Below are 17515 nucleotides of genomic sequence, written 5' to 3' on the forward strand. Positions count from 1 at the left end.
AGAGATTCACAGTTTTTAATTTTAAAAGAAGCACTAATGAGAAACATGCTCCACTAACGCAGGCGCTGTCAGCCCCCAGCAACGCTGAGGGGCAGGACAGGAGTTACCTTCCGAGATGGACCTCCCGGCAAATGCCAGGCCCCAGTCAGCCACTGCCTGAGCAGCAGCGTCCCCTGCTCTCACAGCCAGAGGGCCCGGCCGTAAGGAGATCTGCTTTCAGGGTTCTCCCCTTCTCAGAGGCACTGTTCCCCCCACAAGCACTGGCCATGGCCAGTAGATTGCCAAGGGGAAGGACAGCAGGGCATCCAGGACTTAACACAGACACTCCCGTGTGCATGTGTGTGAACTCAAGTATGCAGGGAAAGGAAGGACACGCAGCAGCGCCTAGCCTGCCAGGCAGAGCGGGGGTGAGCGAGTTTTCAGGACTACGACCAGTCTGCGCACAAGTACGTGCAAAGAGCAGATGGAGGGGGTGGAGTCTGGGCAGATCCCCTATTTTGCACAGCACAACCAGTTCAGGAGAAGATCCCTGCCTGTCCTGCAGAGCTGCTTGCTCCTTCCAACAGAGTACCTCTCCCACCTTCTTCAGAGGCAGCAAGAAACTTCTCCCCTAGTCACAGTTAAGGATCTGGTTCCCAACCCCAACAACCCCACCCTTCCACCACTTGCACTGTTGGGGGCAACCTCACTGGATTACAGCATCCCTTCTCTCAGCTGCCAAGAGTATGGGACTAGGAAATATGGGCCACAGTAAGTGCCCCTGCCCTCCACCCTACCAAAACCACTGAGCAGCACAACCCTATGGCTCAGGCTCCCATTGGCTTCAGGGGCAGTGGGCGGCTGGACGGATCCTGCCCTGTGTATTCTCGTGGCTGGCAGGGTTCAGAGGCTCCAGGGCAGTGTTATCTGCGGTACAGAGCGAAGGCCATGAAGCTGAAGAGAAGGGTGAGGCCAGCTAGGCAGGTGGTGGCAGTGGCGGTGAAGACGTGCCGGTATTGCAGCTGGAAGTACCACAGCACAGCCAGCATGAGCACAAAGAGCGGTAGCATGAGGCTGCCCACATTGAGGGCTGTGTGAATAGGGTCAGCGGTGGCTCGGAGGCCAGCAGCCGTGGGGGCTGGGCCATGCTGTGAGATATGGCAGTGCAGAACACTGTTGTGAGTGAGGTGCAACGCAGCCAGGCTCTGAGCATCGTCTCGCAGCAGCTGGCCCTGGTAGATCAGACGCACTTGGTGCTCCTGGCCTGGGAAATGGGCCCTGAGGTGAAACACACAAAGAGGGAAATGCCACAGTCCCAGGCACACACTCCACCATCCCCACCGGAAGAACATCCAAACGGCGCTGCACAATGCTCCAGCTAACCCAGGTCCCATCTGCCAACAGGGACCCATGCCAGGTGCTTCGGGGGGAGTGAATGCAGCAGGTGATCCAGCCCACATCCCTTCCCAGCTTCTGGCAGGCAGAAGGTTAGGAACACCCGGAGCACACAAGTGTATGCCTGACCACCTAAGTGAATAGTCACTGAAGGACCTCTCCTCCAGGAACTTACCTAGTTCTTTTTTTATCTGCCTTACCTTAGTATAGTTTGCCCTTCACACACACCCTAGCAGCGAGTACCACGCACTGACTGCATTGTGGGACCAATTCCTTCCTTTTGTTTGTTTCAAACCTGCTGCCTGTTAATTTCGTCAGGTGACCCCAGCTCTAGTATTATGTGAAGTGGTAAATAAAACTTCTGTTGACGTCTCTGTAAAAACTGCATGGACCTCTGTCACATTCCCCCATGGTCATCTTTTTCCCAGTTCTTTTAACTGCTACTCTCTTTAAGCTTCTCAGATGGACACTGTTCCGAGCCCCTAATCATGTTTGTTGCTTTCCTTGGTATTTTTTTCAATTTGAATACAGCTTTTTGAAATGGGGCAAGCAGGCCTGCACACAATAGTCAAGGTTTGGCCACACCAGGAATTCGTATGCAGGCAATGCGGTATTTTCTTATTATCTATCCCTTTCCTAATGATTCCCAACATTCTGCTTGCTGTTTGACTGCCACTGCACACTGAGTGGATGTTGTCGGAGATCTGTCCACAAGGACCTCAAGATCTCTCTCTCAAGTGGTAGCAGCTGATCTCGACTGGATTATTTGGCATGTGTAGTTCAGACTGTTTTCCAGTGTGGACTACTTAGCGCTAATCAACCCCCAATTGCATCTGCCATTTTGTTGCCCTGTCACCCAGCGTGTAACTCTTCACAGTCGGCATTGAGTCCAGCCTTCCTCTATGACATTCCACTCCCATTTGAGGGGCTTGGCTCCGTTCCATCCCCATCCCCACCCCCACCCCACATAGCTGAACTGCCTCCCCCACATATTCCCCCCAATGGCCTGTCATTTGCTGTCTGCCCTCATTGTCCTGGCAGCATCCCATCACAGTCTTCCCTGGCTAGTCTTGGTCCTGCACAGCATCCCACCACCTCCACCCCAAGTTCTGAGGCCAATGCTACCAAAGGTGCTGCCTAAGCTACAGGAATGAGCTGGGACACACAAGCCTATCCCCCAGGAGCAGGATGGCAGCATGCTGCAAGCCATGACCAGCACTTCCAGTGCAAGAGAGAGGAGGGTAAGCTGGTTCAGGAGACACAAGGGCCCCTTCCCTACCACAGGCCCTAGATAGGGCGAGTGGAAGCAAGGTGGAGAAGGGAGTCTGCCTGGCTGCGCTCCAGAGCCTCCTCTCTCTCCCCCCACAGCGTGCTGCTGCTTGGCCTCTCACCTCTTCAGAGAGCCGACTGTCTCATCAGAGCGCACAGTGACCAGGCGCTCCGTGTCATTCAGGAACTTCAGGCGTAGCACTATGGTGTGGTCCGTGGAGCTACTGTCCACTGCCTCGGAGCTGGCACTTGTCTCTCCTGTGGGCTGCAGGGGGCACTGGGGAGACCGAGGCCTCAGCCCTGCAGCAATACCATTAGACCCATCTGGCACGGCACCTGCTGAAGACGCTGGCTCCTCCTTGGGTTCCCCTGCCACTGGGGTTTGCATGCTGGGTTCCTGTGGCCCATCCTCCAACAGGCTCTCTGCCCCAAGCTGCCCAGTAGCTACAGGGGGCGAAACAGCAAAGACCTGGTCTCCCCGCTCTGAAGTGTGTGTAGAGACCCATGCAAGCACCAGCACCAGCAGGATGAGCAGCAGGCCAAAGAGGACTGTGACTTCGTCTCCCACACCCTCAATCAGAGCCATGGCAGCTGGCCAATGCAGGGGACAGCAGGATCACCAAACTGCAGAGGGACAAAAGAACAGCACTGAGCCGTGGGAGCAGGTATCCTGGACACACAACCCAACCAGTGCTGAGCAGGCCCAGCGCCTCCCACCCAGCCGCGCCTGGTTCAGCTCCCTTCCCGCTCCCTGGAGGCAGCGCAGTCTACAGCTAAGGCTGCCCCACACTTCCCCATCAGCAGCTCCTAACTTTGCAGACTGTAACTATTTTTTGTTGTAGAGGGCGGAAACAGGCTGCGGGGGAGAGCTGGGCTGAGTGGTGTATGCTAGGAGATGTGGCAGCTTGGGGGACAGGGGCAACATCCTTCTCTCCGCAACCCGGCAGGGAATTCTAGGTTCCTGACCCTCAGTGTTCCTCTGAGGAGAGCCAGCACACGTGCAACCCCCGAGGAATTGTCTCGTTCCGCCCAGCAGCAAACGTGCACCGGCAGCTCCTCCGCTAGCCAGAGGGCAAAGTCATAGCGGTCAAGTGCAGAAGAGACTAATATGAGCAGCTAGTCAGAACTTCACTACCTAGCAGGGCCTTCACCAGGAGAAGACTGTGCAGGACTAAAGGTCCCATGAACCATTACGGTTCTGCCTGACGGCATTTTTACTTAACTTTTAAAGCAGCTCGGCAGCTATGTTAACAAAGCCGAGACCGGAAGAACGTCGACATTGCAAAGCAGAGCACTCCGAGGGCGGAAATGCTGGCGTTAAGGAGGCAAGGGCATTACTCACTGCACACCATGTGCACATACTTACAAGACGATCTGCAATGACACGATCACATACTACATTATCCACCGGCCCTGCCTCAATCAGCGCACAGGATGGATGGGCCTGGAGCAATAAATCACAGCTGCACTGTGAAGGAGGCTGTTGTATTCATATGTATCCATCCCTCACCATATTTACACAATTGTTTGCAAACTCCTTGTAATAACGGGCCCACGCCAGCGGTGGCATTCCATTCCCACCTGCTCCCAGGAAAGCGTACCGGGAACGGGGCAGGGCACAATGGGAGAAGAAAAGGTGTCTTCGTAGCATAGGCACCTGACTGCTGTCCTAGAAAACTGGAATGGACTATCCCTGGTTCTGACACAGTCTGTGCAAGGCTGGGCAAGTCGCTGAAACCAAACGCAACAGCGAGCTCTCCCTGCCTGCAGGTTTGACTTGAGACCAGGGCTCTCATTGGCAGATGTGCCAAGTGCTCCTGATGGCAGCTGAGGGCAACCAGTGCGCGCACAGCTCTGAACATCAGAAGTGTTGTTAGATGAAGGCGAAGTGCCCATGGCTCCTGACATCTCCAAACAAGAGGAAGCTTTGGACAACTTCTGCCTTAATCTTTTGGGCTGAGACCCCCACAGACCCAGGCACCTGAAAAGCCACTGACTTAACGGAGAGGTAGGCAGCTAAACAGGGTCAGCCCAGGTGTTCCCAAGCCATGCAGGGGTACGTCACCATTTCACAGGAGCGCTGTGAAGAGAAATTAATCTTCTTCCAAAAAAGGAAGCATGACATGAAACGAAAAACTCCGGCAGCAGCTCCGGGCTCCTGTCCTGGGGGTTGGGCCCAGCTTCCCGGTCCAGGCAGCGTGACCTGGTACATGAAATTACAGCATCACTCACGCACGCTTGGCCCAGCCCTCTCCTTTCATGCCAACGCGACACCTCTGATCTGGTCCAACTCTGAGTCAGTGGTGTTGCAATCCGGCTGCTGCTCCACCAAAGCTGAGCAGCGCTTCAAGCCTGTGTGCCAGGCTGTAACACCCAGAGCAAGAGGCCAGGCCCAGCCCCGCAGGACAAGAGCCCCAGAGATGCTGCTGCTGTCTGTGAGATGGGCTGGCTCTCCAGTCCTCCTGCCCGTGTTCCAGGACTTCCCACCACCTGTCTCCGAACCTTTACCTGACAACCCCTCCCGCAACGCTGGATAGAATAAGAAGGAATTCCCAAAGCCTAAATGGTAAAATCATGAAAACATAAAAAGACTTCCCTGGACTCCCTCTGTAAGATTAGTTCAGTACTCAGCACTGGGGATGGGCGCTCAGCAGGAAAAGCCTGGGGTTCTCATTGAATCAGGAGAAAGAGCAGTATTACCTAGCTATGCACTCAGGGTGTACCTTTCATTCAGAGGCAGAGGATCCTGTGGAAAAAGAACTAAGTGTTCATGTACGTACAGACTGTAGTGGAAGATACAGGCAGAAGGGAGTAAAGTAAGGGATTTCCTAACTTTTGTGGTTTTCACCTTATAACTTTGTTTTATATGTAACGTTTTTGTACGTTATTATTGGCCTTAATAGCATATCTAGGACACTGGTTCTCAAACAGGGGTACACAGGTCTGCCAGGGGGATACATGAACTGATCTTGATATTTGCCTAGTTTTACAACAGGCTATATAAAAAGCACTAGAGAAACTAGAAAAGTCATAACAACTAACATGTCATACGATGACATGTTTATATGACTCTATATAATAATGTTCAGTGAAACATAAGTACAATTTTTATATGCCAATTGGTTTATTTTATAACTATATGCTAAAAATTAAAAAGTAAGCTATTTGCGTCAGTACCAGTGTACTGAGACACACTCGTATTTTTATGTCTTTCCTCACAAACACAGTTTTCAAGTGAGGTGAAACAGAGGAATGCCAGACAAATTAGGCTCCTGAAAGGGATACAGTAGCTTGGAAAGGTCGGATGGAGCCGCTGATCACAGAACCGGAAGTACCCTTGAGAGGTCAGGGTACATAAAAGTCACTCCTGTAAACTCACAACAGGACCAAGCACCATCTAGACCAGGGATGAGTAACCTACAGCCCACAGGCTGCCTCCAGCCCGTGAGCCCCAGGGCTCCCACTTCCATCCTCGAGAGCAGGAAGAGCCAGCACTGGTGCCATAGCCATATGTGGGGCAGACGCACAGCAGCCCACATGGGAGCTGCAGCAGGTGGGTATCCCCATCTTCTGCCCTCTCCCTACCTAGACTCTGCACCCTACCTCCCACCCAGCCCTCTCCCAAATCCCCCTATCCTCACAGACCCCAAACCCACACCCCATGCTGCTTCTGCACCCTACCTCCCACCCAGACCCAGAACTCCCAGAGCCACTTCCTCCCCTGCCAGACAGAGCCCATGGGTCCCATCCCTCATCTAGATATACCACATCTACCACTTCCCCCTTATCCACAATATTCATTACCCTATCACTAGAGCCCAGCAAATCCACAGCTATCAGCTTTATATATGCAGATGTCAATGAAGATAGCTACAGCTCGTTTTTGCAGGTACAAAATTAGTATCTAGAACCCTGCAAATATGTGGGTATCCACTATATATCCACTGTGAGTATCTGCATCCTCAGATGTCATAAGAACGGCCATACTGGGTTAGACCAAAGGTCCATCTAGCTCAGTATCCTGTCTGCTGACAGAAGCCAATGCCAGGTGTCCCAGAGGAGGTGAACCAAAGACAATGATCAAGTGATTTGTCTCCTGCCATCCATCTCCCGCCTTCGACAAAAGGCTAGGCACCACACCTTACCCCTCGCTAATAGCCATCTATGGACCTAACCTCCAAATATTTATCGAGCTCTTTTTTAAACTCTGTTAGAGTCCTGGCCTTCACAGCACCCTCTGGTAAGGAGTTCCATAGGTTGACTGTGCGCTGTGTGAAGAAAAACTTTCTTTTATTAGTTTTGAACCTGCTACCCACTAATTTCATTTGGTGTCCTCTTGTTCTTATATTATGGGAACAAGTAAATAACTTTTCTGTATTCACTTTCTCCACACCATTCATGATTTTATATACCTCTGTCATATCGCCCCCCAGTCTCCTCTTTTCTAGACTGAAAAGTCCCAGTCTCTCTAGCCTCTCCTCATATGGGGCCCGTTCCAAACCCTTAATCATTTTAGTTGACCTTTTCTGAACCTTTTCTAAATGCCAATATATCTTTTTTGAGGTGAGGAGACCACATCTGCACGCAGTACTGAGGATGTGGGCGTACCATAGTTTTATATAGGGGAAGTAAGATATTCTTCGTCTTATTCTCTATCCCTTTTTTAATTATTCCTAACGTCCCATTTGCTTTACTGACTGCCGCTGCACACTGCGTGGATGTTTTCAGAGAACTATCCCCTATAATTGCAAGATCCCTTTCCTGATCTGTTGTAGCTAAATTTGCCCCCATCACATTGTATGTATAATTGGGGTTATTTTTCCCAATGTGCATTACCTTACACTCACCCACATGAAATTTCATTTGCCATTTTGCCGCCCAATCTCTGCTGAGATCTTTTTGACATTCTTCACAGTCTGCTTTGGTTTTGACTATCCTGAGCAGTTTGGTGTTAACTGCAAACTTTGCCACCTCACTGCTTACCCCTTTCTCTAGATCATTGACGAATAAGTTGAACAAGATTGGTCCCAGGACTGACCCTTGGGGAATGCCACTAGTTGCCCACTTCCATTGTGAAAATTTACCATTTATTCCCACCCTTTGTTTCCTGTCTTTTAACCAGTTCCCAGTCCATGAAAGGATCTTTCCTCCTATCCCATGACCACCTAATTTACATAAGAGCCTTTGGTGAGGGACGGTGTCAAAGGCTTTCTGGAAATCTAAGTACACTATATCTACTGGATTCCCCCCTGTCCGCATGCTTGTTAACCCCTTCAAAGAACTCTAATAGGTTAGTAAGACACGACTTCCCTTTACAGAAACCATGTTGACTTTTGCTCAACAAATCATGTTCCTCTACGTGTCTGACAATTTTATTCTTTACTATTGTTTCTACTAATTTGACCGGTACTGAAGTTAGACCTACCGGTCTATAATTGCTAGGGTCTCCTTTAGAGCCCTTTTTAAATATTGGTGTTATATTAGCTGTCCTCCAATCATTGGGTACCGAAGCCGATTTAAAGGATAGGTTACAAACCGCCGTCAATAGTTCCGCAATTTCACATTTGAGTTCTTTCAGAACCCTTGGGTGAATACCATCTGGTCCCGGAGACTTGTGACTGTTTAGCTTACCAATTAATTCTGAAACCTTCTCTAATGACACTTCAATCTGGGACAGTTCCTTAGATTTGCCACCTATAAAGGACGGCTCAGATTTGGGAATCTCTCTAACATCCTCAGCTGTGAAGACTGAAGCAAAGAAATCATTTAGTTTTTCCGCAATGACGTTATCTTCCTCGATTGCTCCTTTTATGTCTCTATTGTCCAGGGGCCCCACTGCTTTTTTAGCAGGCTTCCTGCTTCTAATGTACTTAAAAACATTTTACTATTGTTTTTTGAATTTATGGCTAACTGCTCCTCAAAATCTTTTTTGGCTTTTCTTATGACATTTTTACATTTAATTTGGCAGTGTTTATGTTCCTTTCTATTTTGATTACTAGGATTTGACTTCCACTTTTTAAAAGATGCCTTTTTATCTCTCACTGCCTCTTTTACATGGTTGTTAAGCCATGGTGGCTCTTTTTTAGGTCTCTTACTGTGTTTTTAATTTGGGGTATACATTTAAGTTGGGCCTCTACTATGGTACCTTTGAAAAGTTTCCACGCAGCTTGCAGGGATTTTACTCTAGTTACTCTACCTTTTAATTTCTGCTTAACTAACCTCCTCATTTTTGTGTAATTCCCCTTTTTGAAATTAAATACCAGAGTGTTGGACTGTTGCAGTGTTCTCCCCAACACAGGAATATTAAATGTTGTTATGTTACGGTCACTATTTCCAAGTGGTCCTGTAATAGTTACCTCTTGGACCAGATCCTGTGTGTCCACTCAGTACTAAATCAAGAATTGCCTCTCCCCTTGTGGGTTCCTGTACCAGCTGCTCCAAGACGCTGTCATTTAAGGCATCAAGAAATTTTCTCTCTGAATCCCTTCCTGAGGTGACACGTACCCAGTCAATATGGGGATAATTGAAATCCCCCATTATTAGTGAGTTTTTTATTTTGATAGCCTCTCCAATCTCCCTTAGCATTTCAGCATCACTATCACTGTCCTGGTCAGGTGGTTGATAATACATCCCTAGTGCTATATTCCCATCAGAGGAAGGAACTGCTATCCATAGTGATTCTATGGAACATTTTGATTCATTTAGGACTTTTATTTCATTTGATTCTATATTATCTTTCACATACAGCACCACTCCGCCACCCGCTCGACCCATTCTGTCCTTCCGATATATTTTATATCCCGGTATGATGGTGTCCCATTGATTGTCCTTATTCCACCAGGTTTCCGTGATGCCTATTATGTCAAACTCCTCCTTTGATATGAGGTACTCGAATTCACCCATCTTATTAGACAGACTTCTAGCATTTGTGTAAAAGCACTTTAAAAAACAACCACTATTGTTATGCCTGCCCTTCCCTGACGTACTGGATTCTTTTACACGTGATTTTTTCCTCATCTGATCTGGCCCATACTCTGTCATCTCCCTTCTTCTCTTTCTGACTGAATTCTAGAGAATCTCCATCAATGGAGTCTCGCCTAAGAGAAGTCTCCGTCCGATCCACATGCTTCTCCGCACCAATCAGCTTTCTCCCATCTCTTAGTTTAAACACTGCTCTACGACCTTTTTAATGTTTAATGCCAGCAGCCTGGATCCACCTTGGTTTAGGTGACCCATCCTTCTTGTATAGTCTCCCCCTACCCCAAAAGTGTCCCCAGTTCCTAATAAAGCTAAACCCTTGTCAGTGCAGATATCTGTGGCTTAGATTTTGTATCTGTGCAGGGCTCTAGCTATCAGTTTGGTCTGACATGATTTGCTCTTGACATACCATGGCTGCTGTTACTTAACACCTTATTCTCTTCTAGCTGTTCACAAATTGATTCCTTAATTATTTGCTCCATTATCTTTCCTGGAACAGAAGTTCAGCTGACTGGTCTGTAATACCCTGGGCTATCCTTATTTTCCTTTCTATAGGTGGGCATTAGATTTGCCTTTTTCCAGTCTTCTGGACTCTCTCAGGTATTCCATGACTTTTGAAAAATAATAGCTAATGGCTCATGTTCCTCCCAAGTCAGTTTCTTGAGTATTCTAGGATGCATTTCATCAGGCCCTGGTGACTCAAAGACATCTAACTTGTCTACATAATTTTTAACTTGTTTTCTCCCTATTTTGTCTTCTGAACCTGCCCCCTTTCCATTGGCATTCACTATGTTAGGTGTTCAGTCACCAGCAGCCTTCTTAGTGAAAACTGAAACAAAGAAGACATTAAGCACTTCTTGCATTGCCACATTTTCTATCATTGCTTTTCTCTCTTCATTTGGTAAGGGGCTTAATCTATGTGACATTTTTGGCTTCTGAGATGAACATCCAAAACATCATTGCACCAAAGGTTCTATGTGTGCACTGAACCTTGTGCGAAATGGGCCAAGTGAGGTGCCTGTAGAAAGCTTGTGATTTGCTGATTCTGGTTTTGCTGCCCATAGGAGTACAGTAGGATCTTGACATTGGCAAATTAAATTATTCGCAAGTGGCCTCATTTCCCCGGGGCTCAGGCAGGGAGCACCAGCGGCTACCGCAGCTTCTCCGGGGCCAGAACTGCTGGCAGCTGCCACTGCTTGCCCAGGGCTCCAGGGCAGGGAGCACCCATAGCTGCTGCTTCCCGGGGCCCCAAGTCCCCCCACTTCACAAAAATCAGTATTCACAAGGGTTCTGAACACAGAACCCTCGCGAATGTTTAGACCCAACCGTATATCATCATTTTTGTATTTGAAATTATGAGATTGGCTCTGTACTTGTATTTCAAATGTTTGCTTCTGGGAGACCACCCCAGGAGACTGGGCAACCTGTTGTAAAAAGTCACAGAGAGGTAGCTGCGTTAGTCTATATCTCCACAAAACAGAAAAGCAGTCCTGTAGCACTTTAAAGATGAACAAAATAATTTATTAGGTGATGAGCTTTTGTGGGGCAGACCCACTTCTTCAGAACTGCAACCCTATTTCCACATCTGAAGAAGCATGTCTAACCCATGAAAGCTCATCACCTAACAAATTACTTCATTCGTCTCTAAAGTGCTACTGGACTGCTTTTCTAGCGTGAAAAGGTTTCTGGTCAAACGAATAACAGCACTTTACTGACAATGGACATTAAGTGGTGCTAATCCAGACCTGAGGAATTTCACTGGGAAGGCTCAGACCAGCACGTAAACCATGGCTGCCAAAAACACTCACTCGTGCATGGATGTGTGACTTGCTTACTTCACTCCCTCCCGGGCGCGCGTTCTCACAGCCAGAACAATGGAATTCCCTCCGTGTGGGGGAGAGTATGAAGAGTGCCCTAAGGTTCCTCCATCCTGGTCTTCATTCCGGCTCTGCACTTCAGGAGCATCTTCGTTGTGAATTTGGGCCTGGAAGGATCACTGACCCATCCTAACAGAGCATGAGTGCCAGAGACTTTTAAGATAGTTTATTTCATTTCCCTTGCAAGGCTGCACCAAGAACTTTGTGATTTGGGGGAGGGGGGGGTGTGATTTGATTGCTTTAACAATTTTATTTAAGCCCTTTCTTTCTTATTTATAAACATTTAAATTTTAGCAAAACAAAAAAACCAGACATGTAGCACTTTAACAAAACAATACAACGCGGCTTTTTGTTTTGTTAGGATACAGACTAACACCACCACCTCTCTGCTACTTTACATTTCAGATCCCAAAGGGCTGGTACAGTGTGCTCTTTTGGATAAGATCTGAAGCATACATTGACCTGGGAATGGGGCTGGTCCTTTGGTACTGGAAGAACCTGTTTGGATTCATAACCTCATCTGTGTGAGGAGGGGACTGGTTGTGGCTTCGTGCTGGCCAGCATGGCAACAGAAGAGCTGTGTGTGCCTGGTTTGATGTGCCTTTTAGCAGAGGACCCCAGTCTTGGGCTGTAAGTAGCCCCGTTTTGAGCAATGTGGCCTCCTTTGACCCTCTCAGTGATGCCCCGGAAAACCTGTCCCTGGCATTCCTGTTGTTTCTATTTGAGCTAATGGAAGGAATGACTTTGCAGCAGGTCTCTGGCCTGCGTGAGGTAGGAGGTCGGCCTATCCAGATCACAATGGTCCTTGCTGGTCTTGGACATTACAAACAAAAGGCTGAGCCCTGCCACAAGCAGCTTACAACTTACATACACAACCATGGTGGAGCTTGAGGACCATGAGATGTATTAACTTCTTTCTTGAAAGGTGACCACTACAAGCCAGCTGCCCAACGTCTCAGCAGTCAAGTGCCTCTGGTGCGAGGAAGCCAGCACACCCTCCAAGTTACTCCTTACAGGGACTGCCCATTTGCCACCATGGGAGCGAGGCTCTGAGGGAAGTCTTTGGGGCACAGCCCCGCCGTGTCGCTGGGGAGCTCCCCAGCAGTGGGAAACAAATCACGGAGCAAGTGTACGATCAGGCCTGCCAGGGAGCACAGGCAGCATTCCCATCAGGGCTGCCGCGACTACCACCGTCTGTTCCTACAGGCTGAATGAGCGCGGCCGTGCTCCAGGCTTGGAGCAGCTTCCATCACACTCAGGATTAGTTGGGTTCAGTAGTCCTTGGCCCCCAGCCACCAAACAAACTGCTCCCGCAGCTATTTCCAACTTTTCCACTGACTGGAATGAGCCTGGGTGCCATGTGTACCTTGATGTTGGGCCACCTCCAGCGTGGAGAGCACCCAGACCCCATACAGCTTTCAGAGAGACTGGTGTCAGTGAAGAAGCTGGCACCCAGAGCAGCTTGACAACCTCCAGGACACACAGGGGCTGAGGCGAGAGGGCAGAGAGGAGAGCCCCAGCCAGGCCCTAACCGTGTCAGACGCAGCCAGGGCAGCTGGCGCACATGGGCAGGCCCCTCACAGTGAGGGCAGTGCAGAGAAGGTTGGGGCAGGAGACCGACTGCAGGGACAGGAGTGGACAGCAGGTGAGATGTGGGACAGGAAGCAGGAGAGTGGATTCGAGATGAGGGGAGGCTGGCAGGGTGTGTCGCATGTTAGAGGAGGAAGAGGGAAAAGGGCCAGAGACATCAGATGTGGGGCAGAGAGGGATGGAGAAGAGACAGGTCAGACAGAGGAGAGGAAAGAGGCAGGGCAGATGTGGGGGGAAGAGGAGGAGGGGAGGGGCAGGTCAGACAGAGGGTGGGGACAGGGTGGATGTGGGGAGAAGGAAAGGAGGGGAGGGGCAAGGCAGATGTGGGGGGAAGAGGAGGAGAGGGGGGGCAGGTCAGACAGGGAGGGTAGGGGCAGGGTGGATGTGGGGAGAAGGAAAGGAGTGGGAGGGGGAGGGGCAGGGTGGATGTGGGAGGAAGAGGAGGAGTGGCAGGGTGGATGTGGGGAGAAGGAAAGGAGGAGGGGGGGGAAGGGCAGGGCGGATGTGGGGGAAAAAGGAGGAGGGGGGGCAGGGCAGATGTGGGGGGAAGAGGAGAAGGAGAAGGGGCAGGTCAGAGAGATGGTGGGGGCAGGGTGGATGTGGGGGGAAGGAAAGGAGGAGGGGGGGGAAGAGAAGGAGGGGGAAGGGCAGGGCGGATGTAGGGGGAAAGGAGGAGGGGGAGGGGCAGGTCAGACAGAGAGGGTGGGGCAGGGCGGATGTGGGGGGGAAGGGGAAGAGGGGGAGGGGCAGGTCAGAGAGATGGTGGGGGCAGGGTGGATGTGGGGAGAAGGAAAGGAGGAGGAGGGGGGAAGGGCAGGGCGGATGTGGGGGGGGAAAGGAGGAGGGGGAGGGGCAGGTCAGAGAGATGGTGGGGGCAGGGTGGATGTGGGGAGAAGGAAAGGAGGAGGAGAAGGAGGAGGGGAAGGGGGAAGGGCAGGGCGGATGTGGGGGGAAGAGAAGGAGGGGGAGGGGCAGGGCGGATGTGGGGGGGAAAGGAGAAGCGGGAGGGGCAGGTCAGAGAGATGGTGGGGGCAGGGTGGATGTGGGGGGGAAGAGGAAAGGGAGAGGGGCAGGTCAGGCAGAGAGGGTGGGGGCAGGGTGGATGTGGGGAGGGGGAGGGGGAGGGGGAGGGGGGGAAGGGCAGGTCGGGCAGAGAGGGTGGGGGCAGGGTGGATGTGGGGAAAAGGAAAGGAGGAGGAGGAGGGGAAGGGCAGGGCGGATGTGGGGGGAAGAGGGGGAGGGGGAGGGGCAGGTAAGAGAGAGGGTGGGGGCAGGGTGGATGTGGGGAGAAGGAAAGGAGGAGGAGGAGGGGAAGGGCAGGGCGGATGTGGGGGGAAGAGGGAGGGGGAGGGGCAGGTAAGAGAGAGGGTGGGGGCAGGGTGGATGTGGGGAGAAGGAAAGGAGGAGGAGGAGGAGGAGGGGAAGGGCAGGGCGGATGTGGGGGGAAGAGGGGGAGGGGGAGGGGGGAGGGGCAGGTAAGAGAGAGGGTGGGGGCAGGGTGGATGTGGGGAGAAGGAAAGGAGGAGGAGGAGGAGGAGGAGGAGGAGGGGAAGGGCAGGGCGGATGTGGGGGGAAGAGGGGGAGGGGGAGGGGGAGAGGGGGAGGGGCAGGTCGGGCAGAGAGGGTGGGGGCAGGGTGGATGTGGGGAGAAGGAAAGGAGGAGGAGGAGGGGAAGGGCAGGGCGGATGTGGGGGGAAGAGGGGGAGGGGGAGGGGCAGGTAAGAGAGAGGGTGGGGGCAGGGTGGATGTGGGGAGAAGGAAAGGAGGAGGAGGAGGGGAAGGGCAGGGCGGATGTGGGGGGGAAAGGAGAAGCGGGAGGGGCAGGTCAGAGAGATGGTGGGGGCAGGGTGGATGTGGGGGGGAAGAGGAAAGGGAGAGGGGCAGGTCAGGCAGAGAGGGTGGGGGCAGGGTGGATGTGGGGAGGGGGAGGGGGAGGGGGGGAAGGGCAGGTCGGGCAGAGAGGGTGGGGGCAGGGTGGATGTGGGGAAAAGGAAAGGAGGAGGAGGAGGGGAAGGGCAGGGCGGATGTGGGGGGAAGAGGGGGAGGGGGAGGGGCAGGTAAGAGAGAGGGTGGGGGCAGGGTGGATGTGGGGAGAAGGAAAGGAGGAGGAGGAGGGGAAGGGCAGGGCGGATGTGGGGGGAAGAGGGAGGGGGAGGGGCAGGTAAGAGAGAGGGTGGGGGCAGGGTGGATGTGGGGAGAAGGAAAGGAGGAGGAGGAGGAGGAGGGGAAGGGCAGGGCGGATGTGGGGGGAAGAGGAAGAGGGGGAGGGGGAGGGGGGAGGGGCAGGTAAGAGAGAGGGTGGGGGCAGGGTGGATGTGGGGAGAAGGAAAGGAGGAGGAGGAGGGGAAGGGCAGGGCGGATGTGGGGGGAAGAGGGGGAGGGGGAGGGGCAGGTCGGGCAGAGAGGGTGGGGGCAGGGTGGATGTGGGGAGAAGGAAAGGAGGAGGAGGAGGGGAAGGGCAGGGCGGATGTGGGGGGAAGAGGGGGAGGGGGAGGGGCAGGTAAGAGAGAGGGTGGGGGCAGGGTGGATGTGGGGAGAAGGAAAGGAGGAGGAGGAGGAGGAGGAGGAGGGGAAGGGCAGGGCGGATGTGGGGGGAAGAGGGGGAGGGGGAGGGGCAGGTCGGGCAGAGAGGGTGGGGGCAGGGTGGATGTGGGGAGAAGGAAAGGAGGAGGAGGAGGGGAAGGGCAGGGCGGATGTGGGGGGAAGAGGAGGAGGGGGAGGGGCAGGTCAGGCAGAGAGGGTGGGTGTGGGGGCAGAGGAGGGGGAAGAGGAGAGCGGACCGAGGGAGGCGGGCGAGGGGAGCGGAGGCCGCGGACGAGCCCTACGAGCCCGGCGCTGATACTTACCCGCCTCCTCCATCCCGACTCCGCGCCTCACCAGCCTCGCGCAGGGCATGCTGGGGCTTGTAGTTCCACCCGTGAGCGCAGGGCATTGTGGGACCATCCCTCGCCCCTCCCCCGCGCAGGGCATTTTGGGACCTGTCCCCTCCTCGCGCAGGGCATGCTGGGGCTTGTAGTTCCACCCGTGAGCGCAGGGCATTGTGGGACCATCCCTCGCCCCTCCCCCGCGCAGGGCATTTTGGGACCTGTCCCCTCCTCGCGCAGGGCATTCTGGGGCTTGTAGTTCCACCCGTGAGCGCAGGGCATTGTGGGACCATCCCTCGCCCCTCCCCCGCGCAGGGCATTTTGGGACCTGTCCCCTCCTCGCGCAGGGCATGCTGGGGCTTGTAGTTCCACGCGTGAGCGCAGGGCATTGTGGGACCTGTCCCCCAGCAGGGCATTTTGGCACCGGTCGCCCCCGACGCAAGGCATTGTGGGGCCCGTCATCCCATCCTCCTCGGCGCAGGGCCTGCCCCCGCGCAGGGCATTATGGGTCCTGTAGTCCCCCCTCCCCGCGCAGAGCCTTGTGGGAAGTACACCCCCGGTAGCCCCTTCGCCAGCAGGACTGGGCCGGGCGGGCGGGGGAGCGGTAGCGCCTCGCGCTTCCCGAAGGCCTCGCCCTCGGGACCGCCTGAGGCGGCGGCAGGAGCCGGGCCCGGGCCCGGGGCGGGGGCGGAATGGCCCGGCCGTGTGTGAGCCCGCCCCGGGGGCCCGCCACAGGCAGGGGCCTGGCCCTGTGCAGCCCCGCCCCGCCCCGCCCCCACCTCACCTGCTCTCTGCCCCGCAGCCCGGCCCCGCCCTGACCCCCCGCCCCCGCTCCCACCTGTGCAGCCCACCCCGCCCCGCCCCCGCTCCCACCTGCCCTCTGCCCCGCCCTGACCCCCCTGCTCCCACCTGTCCTCTGCCCTGCCCTGGCCCCCCACCCCCATCCCCGCTCCCACCTGTGCCTGCCTGCCCTGCCCCCCGCAGCCTGGCCCCGCCCTGACCCCCCGCTCCCACCTGCCCTCTGCCCCCCCGCTCCCACCTGTGCAGCCTGCCCCGCCCCACCCCACCCTGACCCCGCTCCCACCTGCCCTCTGCCCCGCCCCCTGCAGCCCGCCCTGACCCCCTCTGCTCCCACCTGACCTCTGCCCTGCCCCCCACAGCCTGCCCTGACCCCCCCACCCCCGGTCCCACCTGTGCCTGCCTGCCCCACCCCCCACTGCCCGGCCCCGACCTGACCCCCCACCCCTGCTCCCACCTGCTCTCTGCCCCGCCCCCTGCAGCCCGCCCTGACCCCCCAACCCCCGCTCCCACCTGTGCAGCCCACCCCGCCCTGACCACGCTCCCTCCTGCCCTCTGCCCCGCCCCCTGCAGCCCGGCCCTGCCCTGACCCCCCCCCCCGCTCCCACCTGACCTCTGCCCCGCCCCCCACAGCCCAGCCCCGCCCTGACCCCCACCCTCACCCCTGTTCCCACCTGCGCCCGCCTGCCCCGCCCCCACCCCCCTCCGCTCCCACCTACCTTCTGCCCCGCCCCGCCCTGCCCTGCCCTGCCCTGCCCTGACCCC

The 17515-nt window shown here is 54.4% G+C and overlaps 1 protein-coding gene across 4 annotated transcripts; it reads right to left on the reverse strand.

The window, feature by feature from the left end:
- Nucleotides 1–16025, reverse strand: TMUB1 (transmembrane and ubiquitin like domain containing 1). Of its 4 annotated transcripts, XM_074985402.1 has the most exons (4): nt 4709–5212; nt 4010–4087; nt 2766–3267; nt 1–1257 (listed from the first exon to the last, which is right to left on the reverse strand). In XM_074985402.1, the coding sequence occupies exons 3-4, from the start codon at nt 3227–3229 to the stop codon at nt 903–905; spliced, it is 819 nt and encodes a 272-aa protein (XP_074841503.1). In that variant the 5' UTR covers nt 3230–3267; nt 4010–4087; nt 4709–5212; the 3' UTR covers nt 1–902. The 4 variants fall into 4 exon arrangements, with proteins under 4 accessions (XP_074841503.1, XP_074841501.1, XP_074841505.1 ...); XM_074985400.1 differs by lacking the exons at nt 4010–4087; nt 4709–5212 and adding an exon at nt 15935–16025; XM_074985404.1 differs by lacking the exons at nt 4010–4087; nt 4709–5212 and adding an exon at nt 12366–12822.
- Nucleotides 16026–17515: the final 1490 nt, after the last annotated feature.

This window comes from Carettochelys insculpta, chromosome 2 (assembly GCF_033958435.1).
Source record: "Carettochelys insculpta isolate YL-2023 chromosome 2, ASM3395843v1, whole genome shotgun sequence".
Classification (NCBI taxonomy): domain Eukaryota; kingdom Metazoa; phylum Chordata; order Testudines; family Carettochelyidae; genus Carettochelys; species Carettochelys insculpta.